This window comes from Pyrgilauda ruficollis, unplaced genomic scaffold (genome assembly GCF_017590135.1).
Source record: "Pyrgilauda ruficollis isolate IOZ18807 unplaced genomic scaffold, ASM1759013v1 scaffold21, whole genome shotgun sequence".
Lineage (NCBI taxonomy): Eukaryota > Metazoa > Chordata > Aves > Passeriformes > Passeridae > Pyrgilauda > Pyrgilauda ruficollis.
The window spans coordinates 8,982,314-8,999,520 of NW_024520318.1; the positions used below are offsets into that span (position 1 = coordinate 8,982,314).

At 41.3% G+C, this 17,207-nt stretch overlaps 1 protein-coding gene across 2 annotated transcripts in view; it reads right to left on the bottom strand.

Annotated features, from left to right (window-relative positions):
- DIS3L2 (DIS3 like 3'-5' exoribonuclease 2) overlaps positions 1-17,207 on the bottom strand; it is a 181,360-nt gene that overhangs the window by 143,205 nt on the left and 20,948 nt on the right. For both annotated transcript variants that reach the window (XM_041467906.1, XM_041467905.1), the window contains exons 5-6: positions 13,985-14,038; positions 9,770-9,871 (exon numbers count right to left, since the gene is read on the bottom strand). In XM_041467906.1, coding sequence (XP_041323840.1) covers positions 9,770-9,871; positions 13,985-14,038 — 156 coding nt within the window. The remainder of the gene's footprint in view (positions 1-9,769; positions 9,872-13,984; positions 14,039-17,207) is intronic.

Here is a 17,207-nt window from a genome sequence, read left to right on the forward strand (position 1 = left end):
GGGGGGGCAGGGAGGGAAACAAGAAAGAGTAGATAAAGTAATGCTATCCTGTCAAAATACTGCTCAGACTATGCATGAAGCACAGCTATGAAATTAAACCAGATTAAACTAATATCCATCCATTAACCTTGAGTATGTCTACATGGTACAACACAGACCTGAAGAGCAGCTCAGGCACCAGATGTCTTGCCAACACAGCACTCTCTCATGGCACCAGCTCCCTGCTCAGCTGGATAAATAAACTAGAGCCAGACAAGCCATTTATTCTCCTTCAGGGGTGATGCTGCACAGTCCAGGAGGCAGCAACTCTGCTCCCGGCCAGGTGACACAGCCGGGCACAGTCACCAGAAAGGAGCGCTGGGACATTCCCTCTGGATGCTGCTCTAATATGGAGATAGTGCAAGGAAGCTGCCTCTCTAACACCAGCAAGCCAGTTGTACATTTAAGGGCCAACTGCAAGACAAAAGCTGAAGGGAAAGGCATTGCAAAGATTTGCAGCTGCCAGACTGCTCTGCCTAGAGCATGAGCCTAAAGGTCAGGGCAAGAAAGAGACTCTTCCAAGTGGGCAGACCTGTTCCCAAGGCAGTTGAGCTGTGCAGGACATGGGTCCCACAGGACTGTCAGACACAGCTGGGCTATGCCCAGATCTGTTGTTCATAGACCCTTTAGAGAGGATGCTTGTCAAGGGATAAGCTCTGAGACTCACACCAAAGAGAGAAAAGCTACAAGTCCAAATCTAAGCCAGATCATCACAGCAGTTGTAGTTACTGCAAGAGGCTACAGCTGCAAACCTGATCTTCACAGAGGAAAAAAAAAAAAAACCTAGCCAATCTGACATCAAAAGGGGTGATAAAACCTGGCGGAAATTTACTTTACTGCAAAAAAATTCAAGGAGGGCGCAGAGGTGAGTGACCTAGCTACCGTCCTTGAGACTTTTACCAGAACTCCCCACGCCCTGAACAGTCATCAGGTCAGGAAGAAAGAGAAGCTGCTGAAATATTCCTTCCACTTCACACAAGTCCTTTGGACTTTCCCCAGGCAGCACCAACCTGGCAAACATTACACCATGAGGGATTGAAAGAGATCACGAGAGAGATGCCAGTTTCTATAGAGCGTGCCAGCAAAAGTAGCCAATGCTCATTCCAACAAACAAGCCAAAAGCAAGGAGACTGAGAAGAAAAGGACGTCCTGGCAGCTAATTAATGAAAGCATAACAGTCAGGACTTCCAAGCACCAACAAGAACTAAGCAGGATATACAACTTTATGCAGGATTATTTTCAGACAGAACAGAGAACGTGTCTGGGGAATTCTTCGCCAGTCACTTTTTGCGACCAAAATACACAAGCACTAATTAGATCATGCCAAGACTTCATTTTCACACTTCCAAAGCTGCTCAATTAAAAGTATGTGTTTTGGCACTGCTCTCTGTTTCAAAACAGTTTAGACAAAGCTAAAAACAAAGAAATGCTTCAACCCCAGGAGGTGACACAGCTGAAGATGGATGAATCAATAGCATACTGGAAACCTAAAAAGCTCATAAGCAACACAGACAGACCTACTTTCATGTAGCAGATATTGCCTGATATGACAGAACACAGAAAACAAAAATAAACCAACAATGAGAAAGAAATAAAAATAGTGAGAAAGTAAGGAAACCACCTTTTTCAGCAAAGTTGGTAGATCAGCTCTGCCTTGCAGTATTTTCTTAGATCGTTACCAACACTTTTTAAAGAGCCTCCAGGTAGTAAGGCTGGGGTAAAAACTGGAAAGTGCAGGTAGAACCTGGGACCTCCAAAAACCCACACCAGATGTCTTACCAGCGAGCACATGCTGGGGAATGATGTCATGTCCACAGCTACTGAAGCTGTGAGGAATTTGTGGGAAAAGATAATCAGGAGGAATTTTAATTTCTCTTTCAGTGTTGAGTGGCACTTTTTAAATGAGAAACTTGATTCAAAGTATCAGTTGCAATTCTTCAAGATACTGCAGAAACAGAGACTGTCACAGCAACAGGTTCCAGGACATTGATTTGTGTATTGAAGGATAATACCAAATAGCAAGAAAGAAACACTTCCTGTGTTAGCAGTGTTAAGAAAGCTGCTGTTGATGCACATAAGTCACTGACCACCTTGTACTGCATGATAGTGCCCCAAGACCAGACTCATTCCCAGTTCTTGTGATGTGCACAGCAGTTAGGACATAAGCTTCAGAAATTTGAGGAGAAGGGATCCCCCTCAAAGCAAGTAACATCACAAAGCCAGGCCAGGAGAAAGTGGGAGGCCAGGAGATCTCCTCAACCCAGCTGCACTTTGTCTCATCTGGAGGAAGACACAGGAACAGTGTCTGGGAGAAGGCAAAACTGTTCCAGCTCTCTGAAGGAGCAGCATGCTGACTCAAAACCTACCTATTAGACTGCAGATACCTTTATCTTAGATGGTTACAAATTACCAACAACAAATCTAATGCATCCCATCCCTGATGACAAATATCCTTCTTATCTCCAAGAACCACGTGGTTATAAATGAGGTCCCACATCCTACCCCAAAGAACCTGTTGTAGAAAAATCCCTGTCACTCCTCCAGCAGCTGCAATTCTTCATTTACATAAATCACCTCTATTTTAGATTCCTTGTCCCTCTGATTTATGGCCTTAAGAAAAATAAACATGAGTTAAGGAAACAAGGGAAAAGAGTTAATGAGCCAACCTCAGTAGCTTTGACCACATGTAAATACTGCAGCCAATTGCTGTTTCTCTAACAGCCAATAACAAGAGCAAACATGCAAACAGATATGTAGAAGTTTTCCTATTCTTCAGAACCTAGGGATACAGTCCAAAACCACATCACCTCAGGACTTAAAGATCATCAGGTTTTTAGTGTCGTAGCAGCTCTTCATTTCATCAGCTATCAAGCTAAATTAGGAATATAGTCTCCTTAAAAAAAAAACAGAGTATGACATTCAATGGACCAAGTTTAGGCCAGATGAAACTTTTAGTATCAGTACAGATGATTTAAATTTATTCTTAATTATGAAGATCAGAAAGAAACCCACACTACAGAAAATCTGGACAGTCTCTCAAGAAAGCATTTATAAAAAGTTAAGTGAGTTTAATGTGCATGACTTTCTAAAAACCAATCCCATCACAACAACAGGTATCCTGACTCTTATAAGGTGCAGGCTCCAAATACTCATGTGATATCACCAAATAAGTCTCCAAACTGGCAAAAAACAAACAGTTCTAAGAAATACTAATTCCACAGGAACCAAGAACTAAGAAAAGTCCAAAATGATAGTGGTTATATAAGAGATTGGATTAAGAATAATCTACTGTGATGTGTGCATATTTACAGAAGACTTGGAAGAACAAAGTTTAAAACAATCACTTGAAGAAAAGTTAGTTGTTAAAGGAAACAATTTGCTGTACTAGATTATATTTATGTGACCAAGAAAAAAGTAGTGAGCAGGAGCAGACACCAGGTATTAAATGCTGGCTTGACTCCTCTTCTAAAGTAAGATCAGATGCCCCAAAAGCATTTCCCTCAATGCAAGATGAAGCTCTTTGAGCAACACACACTGAAATTTAGAAGTATCTCACACAGCCTAAACTCATCCCCATCTGCTATTATTACACTGGGGATGTAACAACTGACCACATGTCATGAATGATTATTTAATGTTTAATTGTTCACCTAAGAGTAACGTTTTTATCTTATTCTGTGCCTGTGCAGCCAAACCACAGCTGCAATGTGACTCTGTCTGCACTGGTAGGACAGGATGCAGACAGTCAGTAAAAAGAAGTTTGTCTTCCTACCCAACTAAACAATTTGCCTTTTAATATCACTCTTACTCAGCACAGAAGGAGGAGGAACAAAAAGAATATCAGGCTCTTCAAAAACTCTGTACTGTACCTTTCTAGTGATTTTATTATTCAGGATCCTGGTTTTGGCTTTACCATCAGAGAGACAGAGGCAGGAAAGGCCCTGCTCAGGAAGGCAAGGTTGCTGGCAACATCCAAAAGGCTGGCGTTCCTGCCTCCTTGTTTTCCACATGCAGGGGGAGCAAGGGCTGAATGCAGCACTGGGTCATGGCAATCTCACAGAATCCAGATCATTACAGTAATTACATCATTATACACCATAAAGAGCATGCCAGTGCTTGCTGTAAAACTGACTCTGTTAAGATGTCGGTTGATTCACTTCAAGTGATATTTGATTAACAAAATGTGATAACAACATCTGTGAGAAAGCAAATACAATGCCACATACGTCTCAGTGAGCAGCACTTCCTATTCTCTCAGCTTTTCTGCTACCTATCTACTGCATTGCTACTCCATACCCACTCAGTCTGCAGCTCAGCAAAGCCTGGGAAGAGCCACGCCAGCTCACAGCAAAGGCCCAGCAGTGTGGAATAACATGTGGCCATCCAAAGAATGGCACAATTAGAAAGTTAGCATGTAATGAAGCTTTTCCAGATTCCACCAATTTGTGGTTTGGGGATTTGCCAAGATGGGGAGGGATACGCAAACACTTGTGTGTGACCATCAACTTCCAGCCCTCACTGCAAAGCCTACAGCAAAACAAACTAAAAAACCAAAACAACTGCCCTTCCTCCCTTACAGCATCCATCAACCTTTCAGATTTGCTAGAGCTCTGCTTTTCTGGACATCTTCCTAGCTGGCTTCTTAGGCTTCCCACTTTACTCCTGAATATCATGAATTACACTTGAATGTTTTTAGTGTGCCAGAACACTTACTATTTCAATAATGACTTCTCCAGAACTTTTTTTTTATTATTATGAATGTAATGTTTCCAAACAACATTCTTGATTGTTAGACTCAAACAGTGTTGCTGTGATAACCCTCTAAGAACCTCATCCCCTCCTGAGTTACTGTTATCCTTACATTAGCTGCAAGATTTTGAGAAGAAACTGAGTCTCAGAAGAATTTGGTTGAAATGAATTATTATTCAGCAGGGCAAATCCAAAGCTAGCATCCTCTCTGGACAACTAATGCTTCATAGGCTTTCACCAACAGTGGGAGGCAGTGACTTGCCAGGATACGTAGCTCTGTTCAAACTATATGTGGTGATATTTGTGATGACTGCTTAAATCAAATTGTTCCTTCTTCACATTTGTTTGTAATTATGCCAATAGCACTCACAGCTGGGAAAAGTGAATTGTACTTTATGTCTTCTGTACAGAAAGTGTTTAAATATTTATCTGTGATGTATGGCTCAGAAGAGGCAGCTTGAAGATCTCCTGCTGCACTGTATTGCATCTGACAGCTCAGTGTTGAACAGGACATGTGCTTTCATGAGCTATGAAACATTACTATTTCTATCACTGTTGGGCACTTTGTGACTAAAATGTTGGACCCATTATCCTATTATCCAGTAACACACACTGCACATAATGAACAGCTCTATATCCTTGGCTTTAGAGACCTTCTGTCAAGATCAAAAGAACTGGAAATTGTGCAAAGTAGTACTGCAAGCTGATAAGAAAATTATTCATAAAACAACAACAGAGGCACTAATTTGCACTAATTTTTGAGAAACTGCAAGTTAATCAGGAATTATTTTATCTACATATACAGTATATTTATGCAAAAATGGAGACCTCACTGGCATATTGTAGCAAGCAATAGGGAATTAGACCCCAAAATTCTTTTTTGTAAGTTTTGGGCAGCACCAAGTCCTTGTCTGGGTACTATTTTCAGACTAAGACTAAAATTTCAGCTGTAGCGTGCAATACATGAGACGGTTGTCATGAAAAACATTCCACGTTATAAACTACTACTCTAAAAGCACCAGGGATTGGGCCAGGAATCCAAGCCCCAAGTGATATCAAATGACTTATTATGCTATTTCCTTCCACAAAAGAAATTACATCTTGCAAGAAAAACCAAAACAGATACCTGAAATTAAACAAATTCTGTCTGGCAATTAAGCAGGTGGCAAAAGAGCAAAACGAGGCTGTAAGGAAAAACAGGTTAGGTTTATTCTCTATACTGACACACTGCTTCCCTCCTTAATAAGCCTACAAAATATTGCTGTAATCATAATATCAACATATTCTTTGACTTCAGTAATTATACCACTGTATAACTGAAGCTTCTGAAATTGATGTAAGCACAACTCCGTAAAATATACTAAGAACCCAGGGGTGGAAGTTAAAGCAGTAAAAATCAGTCAAGAAATAAAGCATCATTTTTCTTTTTTATCAGAGTAATTAACAAGGACTGAGGTAAATCCTGTCACTGGCTATCTTTTATTGTGATGTTCTTCCAGGAGATAAAGGCACAGACTCAGGGAAACCCTACAGCTTGAAGTCAGGAGACAGTCTTGCAAACTGCAGCGATACTCTGACTTCATTCGCTAAGAGTAGGTTAAGTACCTGGAAAAACAGCCTAAGTCAAATACCTTACTTTGCAAAAGCTAAATATTTGAAAGTTACCATAGCACCTCAATATTCCCAAGATGTAACACAAGAGGACAGGAGAGGAACTTCTGAAACTCAGCCTCCAAATGCGGTCACCGCAACGCAGACCGCTCAAGCCTGGCAGGAAGCTGATGGCCACCTCCTTCAGGAGAGCAAGATAACAAATTTCAGGGACAAAAGGTCTCTCCTTCAAGTTTGTGGTGCCACACTGAAATTGCTGGCTCTTGATTAGAACTAATAGTAAGCAGAGAATTATGAACTGACAAACCGATCATCACTGAAGAGCGCGCAGCTCTCCCAGTGGATGTGTGAACAAACAGAGCAGACAGAAAAAGCACAGGGAGGACCACAGTAGCTCATCCAAGCAACTGATGCACAAGCTGGGAAGGACACGATGTTGAGAAATTCAAGCCTGATAAATTTCCCACCACTGAGCCAAGAAGTAGAAGGCTGGAGAGAAAAAACATTGCTGTCTCTCTCAAGAAGGTATTACATAAAGTATAACCACACATCCGCAGTATTTCACCATCCCCTTACATTTCACTGTGGCATTTATACCTGTGTGTAGGGTACCACCAGTACAGTTCAGAGGGACACAGTAGAAAGAAGTCCCTGAAGAAAATGCTCTCCAGCTGGTATCTCTTCCCTCACAGGCACTTCACCTGCAATGACCAACTCACCAGGGACAGGGCAGCTCCTAATTTTCTCAGCAATTCAAGCAAACACACAGGTTTCTCTGTCCACAATCCATAGCTTGTTACCAGTCACAGGTTTTCCCTTTTCCTCCCATTTACACATATAAACTGCTGAGGTGCCAGCCAAGTCCTGCCTTTACTGGAACACAGAAATACACTGTGACTGCAGGAGAAGGTCCATGGAAGCACCTGCACTAGCAACGGGAAGATCTTCCCTCAGAGGATCCAGAGGCAATCCAGGGTGCTGGAAACCCAGAAGGCACAGACTCAGTGTTGAAACAACAGCCTTATCTTGTGCAAGAAACTGGTACAACAGCAAAAAACCCAGCTCAGTTCTCGGTGGAGCACAGGGTAATGTGTTGGGAATAGAGAACCATAAAAATAATCAGCACACGCATCTCAATCCTAACAAACCAATATGTAGAGAGCCTGTAAAGCCTCCTCTGAGAGCATCTGTTATACCATATATCTGATTTACATTTTTCAGAGAAACAACTGAAGCTCTTCAGCTTATTCCAAAGGCCCAATGGGAAGGAGAAAACCCTCAATACACCTAAGTGGCAGCTTTGCAACAGCATGAGACTAAACAAATGGAAAAACCTAAAATAGGTTGTGACAGTTTATCATTAATCAGTATGAATTACTTGGCAGAAGGCAGTATCTTTCAGTGGCACCTTTCCCAAAGAACTAATACAAACATGAGTACATAGCAAGAGATCTGGGGAGCCGGGGAAAAGGGATGTCATCGCTGATTGAGTTGTTGATGGCAAGAAACAAAAAATGAGACTACACAGGGCAGCACCTGTGTGGCTGAAAAATATGACTGGCATGTTCCAGCTACTTCATTTGGCAAGGGTAAATTGACCACAGAAGAATCATAATCATATTACAAAACACTCAAGTCTTTTGAATAGCTTCCTTGCAGTCATATGCCACTTCTCTAACAGTTCTATTTATTCATGCATTTTGCCAGAACAGGGATAACATTCTGAATCCTTCCTCTTGTATTCATAAAATATCATTACTGTTGAACATATGAAGGTATGAGATATGAAGAGAGAGGGAGAGGCATTATCTTTGTTTAGAAACAGATATAAATGGAAAACTGCAGACAAAGCTTCCAGCTCAGGCAATCTCTATCAAGTCTACAAGGAAGCCCTTGTACTGGCAGGTCCTGGCAAAGGATCCAAGCATTCAAACTATTCCGTTTTTCCATCTATATTAAATGGTTTAATACAAAAGATAACTTGCTTATATGGAATTGGTAACTAAAACACATAGTTATCAACATAGTTTTAGTGTACTCTGACTTGAAGTCTTGAATAGCTACCGAAGAAATTTTGCTTTGACCCTCAAAACTGGTTCTCAGAGATTACCAAGATAGCAGCAGACCTCTTTCTTTTATTTGTATATGGATATACCTGTAATACCTTAGAACCCACTGATGATTGCCTTTTGTATTAGGTTTAGTTTTGTACTCATGTGTGTCAATAAATACTCGGGTCATTCCCTCATCTTATGCATACTTAAAAGGAAGAGACAAGTTCTAATATGTCTCAAACCATCATTTCAATTGTTATTAGATTTAACAGAATAGGTAGAAGGTTCACCAAATGATCAGACTTGGCAAGAAGTCTTGCATTTGCAAGTCTAAAACCACATAGCTTCCAACAAAGACAGGCAGAGAAGGTAGCTAGACTGAGTAAAAGCACCAGGCCAAAGTAGTTCAGACCAGCCCCCATTCTGCTGGGAACATCCTTACCATTACTTTTGTCCAAAAGATCTACAACTGTCTTTAAACTCTTAAGAAGAGTTCAAAAACCATGTTTGGAAAACAATTCGTGGTGATTCTGTCATGCTTACATGTAAAAGCCCATGTTAAAATTCCTAACTGTAGCTTCATCTCCCAGCAACTAGAGAAAGGGAGCAAAAACTGCCCTTGCATAGTAGTATTAAAACATAAACCAGCAAACAAGATAAAATTATCCAGATATTTGGAAGGACAAAGTTTGATTAGGGAATGAAGCTTCATCAGTGGGGTATAAAAAAAAACCCAGACAGTGATCTTACTGAAATCTTCAGACATGAAAATGAAAGCAATTGTCCCACATTTGTATTGCTCCAGTCATTTCACACATGCTTCATTCATGTTAAGAAGGGTATTACCACAAAATCTGGAGCTGTGACAAGATAAGCTTTTCATGGACTGAAGACCCAAAAATTAGAGAGAGTTAATCATAACTAAAGCTTTGTGAACAACACTTGTCAAATACATGAGCAATTGCAAACACCTACACAGCACTATCCAAAACAGCACAGCATGAAGACAGCCAAATAGCAGATACCAAAAGTCACCTCTGACAACTGTGCTTGGAATCAGCCTCATCATCAGACTTTCCCATACAGTGATAATGAAGGCCATTCCATGCAAAGAATGAGGTGTCAACGCCTCAGGTATCACTTCTTCCAAACATTGTAATGGATAAAGTCTTTTAATCAACGGCAGCATAAACTCAATTTAGCTAATGTGATTTGTAGGAAATTCTCTGTTCTCTGTCTCAGGCCCTACAAGTTTAGTAATGAAAATTGTAATCAACTCTTTCTCTCAAATCACAGCAAAAACACACTGAACTGACCTTCCACTGATCCCTGGGAAGCAGTTTCACCACCACGATGTCACCGTTCAGGGCTCTGTTGCGAGCAACCACTCCATCAATAAAGATATCGCGGCTCCCATCCTAGTCAAAGAGGAAGAAAAGTAAGTGCCAGACCAAAACTTATTAAATCATGGTTGTTGTTATGGGGTTTAAAACACTGCCATCAAGAGAGACACACACACACCCTGGTGAGGCAAACATCCTGCAGTTGTGCACAGGAACAAAACAGATTCACCATATGCCCTCTAACATACAGGAACTTTTAGCAAATGAGCACCTTTGTATGGATGTGCCAGTACAGTAGTTCCACACTATTTACACAAGACAGAGCCAAGCCCTCAAGATGTGTTGTCTCAGTTCCTCTACAGTTATTCTTGGGAACAGGTAGAGAGTTTTCTGCTGTCACAGCTCTTGACACATTAATTTCCCACCTCAAACATTCAAAACCAGTGTTCAGAACAGACAAGTGTTCAGAACTGTTCACAAGGCAGTCTCTGCAAACGCTCCATGCAGAGCTCCAGCTGCTCTCCTGGTGAGCTGGGAAAGCAGGGACACGCAGCTCCTGGATCAGCAGAGCACTCTGTGAAGGTGGTCTGGATTGTGGTGAGGGATGCAATCTCTTCTTTTTCAAATGAGTTAACACCATATATTCTGCATTTGGCACAATTTATGTAAGAAGGTATCCCAAATAATGACAACCACAGATGCCAACTGCAAGCCAGGAGATCTTTTACTGTAACAGACATGTCAGGACACCTTCTCTGAATATTCTGGGTTAGCGTCCTTGCACAAGAGCCTCTACTAATTGCACATACTATGATGCACCCCAGACATGTTTGGCATTCTGTTACTCTAGATTTAGTCTGGGAGATTTCCTTCATGGGGTGAACAAAGTTTCCTGAAGATGCCAACACAAAGATTTTATTTTTTAAAGGATTTGTTGTTTTGGGTTTTTTTTTTTCTCTTGATAATTATTGACCATGCTCTCGCTGCTTTCATTTCTGCTTTCCCATAATTCAGTATACAAAAAATTCCATGTGTCTGTTTACAGTGCAATGAACATGTCAAACAATGTGAGCATTTAGTACCAACATGAGAAGTTTAAATACTTTTTCTGAGGAGAGTTATCTTTCCATAGTTTTGAGGTACAAAAAAGGAGGTTGACTTTCTTCAGATTAGAACTTCATTGTCTTTCAAAGAAAAAAACAGTCTCACAAGACTTAAAGTCTTAATCACAATTTCAGCTGTTTCTCAGATACTCCTGAGTTTCATATGCGTGAATAAATCCAATCAGAGCTACCAGCATGCTCAGTGTCCAAAAAAAACTTCTTTTATAACCTGAAAACATGAAGCCCAAATATCACATAAGTATCTTACTCTGCTTAGATACCAAAATAATAAAAGGAAGAACCCTGCCATGATGTGAAACTAAGGCCGTCCTCCAAGAGACCAAATTACTCTTAGAAAGAAAAGCAGCAGCAGCAGCTCAACAGCTGTGTGAAAGCTGCCTCCCATGACAAGATGCAGAAAAATTGCAAAGCCTCTTGGACCAACATAATTCAAATTGGAAACCGTTCTCTTCAAAAAGCCAGATTTTTTACACATGGTCTTATTCCTTATTTCTCTCCACCCTTTCCCTTCAGCTCCAACTCTTTACCTAAATCCATCATATACATAAAAATTAAATGTTCAAAGTCACTTTCTAAGGCAAATTCCTGGTTTCAGTTAGGGTTTTTCTTTTGTCTGTACCTGTGGTTGCCCTGTGCTGCAGGGCACAGGCTGGCACTCACAATAATTTGCTCTACACTTTTTTTTTCCTTTTCTCCTGTGTCCATGAAAATACAAGACATTTTCTTCCACTCCCTGTAAAGGTACTTGATGTATCACACCATCTGGTTAAAGCTTCATCTCCACACTCTGCAAGAGTCTTGTCTGTAATTGCACCCACACACTCTTTCCAAACAATACCTGTTATATGTACATATACACAAATCTAGATATGTGTATGCACACCTATTTTACAGCAGTTAATTCCAACATCTGCAACAAAGCTACAATTAGAAAATTGCCATCAGTTTTGGTTTTCCCTCCAAAAAGAAACATCTCTATATCTTGAGCTCCAGGCTCTCAACTGTTGAGTGAACTTACGCACTTCCAAGAAAATTTGTGCACTTTTTCCTCTGCACAGCTGACACTTCAGATTACTAATGCAATTAAAATGGCACTGAATGACAACAGAACACAACCACTTGCAAAGTCTCAGCTGTCCCTGCAGTGCATCTACTCTACCAGTCACAATGGCCTCAAGACTTCCACAGCCCCCTCCAGGGAGCACGGGGCTATCTCTGCAAATATCTCCAGCAGTGCTCCCTATCCTCCTCTCACAGAGATCTGCAGCACTTCCATCTCCTCTGGAAGTGTCTCTCACAAGCACAGCACAGCTCCAGTCACTGTCACACATGCTCAGCAGCACCATCCTTCACACTCACACCTCATACCATACCACCCTGCACAGGGAACACATGAGATGTGAGGCAGAGATTTAAATTCTTGGGCTGTGTTCTCTGGATAGCTTCAAGAAAAAAACCCTGGGCCTTCCCCTCAACTCTTCGTGCAACGAGAGGAGGAGACAGAGCACATGTGCAGCAAGAAACACACAGGGACTTCTGGTGTCAGAAGGTGAACAGCTGTTGCATTGAACTCCATGAAGCCACGGCCAAGTCATAGCTGAAGTGAAAGGGGTATAGTGCCCTCATCAACAGCAGAAAAGAAAGGGTGATTTTTCACAGCTGCAGCTCTTGCAGCATCTGGCAATGATGGGAAGTGCTGCAGAACACCAAGGCTGCAACCCCTCCATTATGGTAAATCATGTTATACAAAGGATAAGCTTCCCAAAGCATCTGTCTTAAAGGATTGTGCCTACATCAACCAGAGTCATCTTCATCCAGGTGTTGATTCTGCTGGTTCTGATATTCATCTCCACAAAGGGCAGAAAAGTAGAAAGATAGCTGAGATAACCAAATCTGCTAGCCCTCCTTAATGTATGCATTCCTGCACACAGAACAGGCACAAGGCAACAGCTGGACACCAGAAGGGCAATTAGGGGTAAAGCCTCACATTCAAATAACTCATGAGAGTAGCTGAACTTCTCTTTTAACCTTGCATTTTGTAAATTCAGAGAATATATTTAACAGCTTATACTTACCACACCTACAAGGACACCTGGCAAAAGAAGGATCAAAGTTCCTTTCACTTACACACTTCCCTCCTGATGTACCAGAAAGGTGGCTGTACTTCCTCTAGTTAATGCTAGTGTATTCTCTGCAGCCCCAACCTTTTCCCAACCCTCTAATGCCAACCTTCTCTAACAAAGCTCCAAAACATTGCCCCAAATCAACAACATAAACTGAAAAACACCATGAATTTCAAGGCTTTCCCAAGCCCCAAAACAATAGCACTGTCAGTAGAAGGGAGAACAACATAACCAGTGTTTCACTGTCTCAGGGCAGGCTCTGCCTTCTCATCCCCACACCAGCAAAACATTTCAATATACAACTCTCTCATTAACAGCACCACTTTGACCAAGTCAGTTCCAGATAAAAAGCATTGGCTGTGCCAGCTGTGAGGTCACCTTCCCAACTGGAAGGCTCTGAAATTGCAAGAGTCCTTCTTTTCTGTCAAAATAAGGAAAGAAGAAAGAAGAGGTGCAAGGCAGTCCCATGTGGCAGAAGCACATCCCAAGCCAACCAAGATACAGCCCGTGCCAAAGCGGGCACATGAAAAGGAATCACGCATATTATTTCTGGAATGACTTTTCAAATTAGCTCATGCAGCAGATCGAAAATGGAGAGCATATTTGTTTAGGGAAGATTAACTTAAATCAGTGGAAAATCTATAAAACCTCTGCAGCCATAAACCAAGGGTTTCTGATTACGCTATCTGGTGGTCCTCAAACCTGACTTCAGCTGGTCTCTGTGGGACCCTGCAGTATCCCCAGCTTCAGCACCAGCAAAGCGTTTCTTGGAGGTATGAAAAAGTGGGATTTGTTTGGGAATATTTGGTATAAAAGAAAATCCGGATTGTGTTCATTTATTCCAACTCATTCACCTCTGAGTGACCTTCTGTACACAGCATAACTCCTATCTTAATACACCTTTACTTATGAACTTTAAAGCATTATAAAATTACACTTACTGGAGATGGAATGAAGGCTTCATGGTACTTCTTAGGATTTATTCTCAAGGGTCCCTTAAAAAAAAGGAAAGAAGGAGAAAGATTATGCCTGAAACTTATTAATTTTATTTAACACCAGTTAAATTAGAGAGTTGTGGGTAATATATCTACAGTGAAACATGAGAGATACATCTAAATTTCCATTATACATTTCAAGTCTTGACAACTTAGCATCCAAGCAATTTCAAGCCAAAAGGCAGTTTCATGATAGGCTTAAGCTGATCTACTGCAGTCTGTCATCAAAGAGATGTTGAATCATTAGTTGTTGCTGCTACTGGGTGAACTGAGGATCCAAGCTCCCCTGTTCCTTTCACACATTTTCTGCTGAGCATCCACCAGCTTTGTTAACAACTGGATAATAGAAACAATTTGGCTTGCTCTGTTTTGGAAAAGGAGAATGTTGGGTTTGCTTATTTTGGAGGATGCAAGGAAAGAGGAAAAGAAAAGCTGAGCTTGCATGGCAGCAGGTATCATTCTTATGGGGCTCTGGCTGCTTAGGCTGTTCCTGCAAACAGACAGCAGCAGTAACTGCGATAATAAAGTACATTTCCAAAAAAGAATTTAAAGGATTTTCCAAAAATAAACATTTAAAGTCTACAGGATTAAATTCTGTTTAAACATACTTAAAGGCAAACTATCTTAAATACATTTGAAAATTCCATGGTCTATCTATTTCTGCTTTGTTATCTGCCAACTTAAAGGCCAAGTCACCTGCAACAAATTCGTATCAACCTTCCAAAGTAAACCAACCAGTTTTGCTGCTTGCACTCATGTCCATCCAAGAGAAAGGCAGAGCCAACCAAAGCCTTATAGGCTACACATTTACATCCTAAAAGTATCCTGGAAACTGGCATTCAGGTGACTGCAGCTCAAACTGACAGCATTTGAATCTTATGGGAATACAACTTAGGTACCTGCCTTCCAACAGGCTTCTGCTCTGGGAAGAAACTTTAGAAATTTCTCCACTTGTGTATTTGAAGTAATGTTAGCCAATTTATTATATGAACAGATTCCATCTGTTTGCACTTCTGTGTTAAGCAATCATTGGAGCATCTCACAGGAATTGCTTCTTTAAAACTTTACTGCGGCAAATAATTTTTTATGTACTCTGGGAGACACTCAGACAATAAGGAAATCGAGCTGATCACATGTGAAAGTTTTGCTGCCTTGAAGAATTCACAGATTTATAAAGATTTTCCATTGCACTTATTTGCTAAAGTTTACCAGCAAATACAGAATACCAGATTACCAGCAGCATGTATTCCATACTCTTTACATGCTATTTGAGTACTTTGCTGCACTATCTAATTTTATGTCTCACATAACTTGTACTAACAAGGACACTTGCCCCCATGGCAGGCATAACCCAGGACAACACCATGGAAACAAAGATGACCCACTGAGAGAAACCCTGGGGTATTTTATGCTTAAGCAAAGTGAGAACTGACTTGCTGTCATCAGTTTCTATTAGCAGTGGTACCCACTCATGGAAAACTCTCATTGGTTGTCCTCCACCTATTTCCCAGAATCAGTCATCAGAAGCTGCTACAGAGAGAAAGGAAAAAATGGAAAGGGATTGCTGCTGTGTTTGACAATGAGTCAATTCCCATATGTGGCTCTACCTACCAGCACTAAGCCGATGAGGGGATATCCTGTTTTCCTCTGCACAGTCCTTTGAATAGTGTGGGACAGCTGTCAATCAGTCAGGTGTAAATGCCAATCATGCACATGAAAAATCAGGGTTTGTGTCCATGGCCCAGAAGGCACCAGAGCAGCAATATGACCATGGATGCCCAGCTCCAGCAAACACACAGAGGAGCATGGTGTTACCACATTTATTGTGCAGCCTGTTTATCTGCATTTTATATGCACTACCTAATTATGAGCAGCATTAGAATTCTTACGTCAAGTAATATTAAAAAACTTCAGCTCTTCCTTTAAGCAAGAAACTCACAAAATTTATCTTAGAAAGCAGATGGGCCCTATTATCTGTGCCCATGAAAATCCTATTTACAATGTTGTACATTTCACGCTGTGAAATCATATCTGGAACCAGTCACTCTCCCCATCTGCAATGAACAACTGTTCTCATATGTGTATTCGGGGGTGAGGATTTGGCTGCAGAGTCTCATGATGTCACACTAATGTTGTATTATTTTACAATAGCTTGCAAATAATAGCTGCTATATTTATCAATGTTTTTCTGTCATTAGGGCTTTTGTTATGAAAGGGAAGAACAAGGTCTGCAGGAAGGTTTCTAAAACATTTTCTGATGATTCAAGGCAGCTTCACAGACTCTTGCCAATAAAGTTTCTAACCTTACTGAACTTTCCCAGTGAGACACAAAAGGGTCACGATTTTCAAGCTGCTTTGCTAAACGCAGGGCAGGCAGTACTCAGACTAAACTTCAAGCATCCCAAACCAAGCAGTTTATAACAACTATTGTAACACATATGCCTAGGTTCGTTTGTACGTACAAAACACCAAAAAAAGGTCAGGGTTCACAGATATCTGATTGCTACCAAGGCTTCTTTTGAAAAAACAATCCATGAAAACCAGGGAAACCCCAACTTTTGCATCCACAAAAGCCTTTGAAGGAAAAACACCCTTTTAACAGCAAAGCAGGCTCTGCATCTCCGTTCACTCCACCTGACCCCAGCAGCCCTGCAGGGAGGGTCTGGGAGACACTGGAGGCGTGGAGCAGACATGAGTTTCTGGCTGATGCTTCAGAAGATGATTAGAGTCCTTTGGGTCAATGCTCTTTCATACACAGCCTGATTTCATCTGTTGTGTGTAACCATCACTGTGCACTCACGGAAGGATGCAGGAGTTATTCAATCTTGTTTGTCTTCAGGCTATCCGCTGTGATTCCACCAACCTGATACTCCTGGGGTTTGCTCCCTGCAGTTTGAAGGGCAGGGAAGTGGGAATTCTGTGCACTCATAAGCGCCTGAGCTCAGATCCCTTTTCTTGTGGAAGGACGCTTCCGGACACGTCACATGACAAAATGAATCCAGGAATCCGCAGGTCACACTTCTGCTACTTATCAAAACATGACTAATGCCAGATACAGCACCAGAAGCCATCAAAATCAATACTACTGTCAGACGTCAGCACCCATAAAGATAACCTTTCACTCTTCCTGATCTAGGGCTGCCCAACCATGGCACTTGTGTGTCAGCTG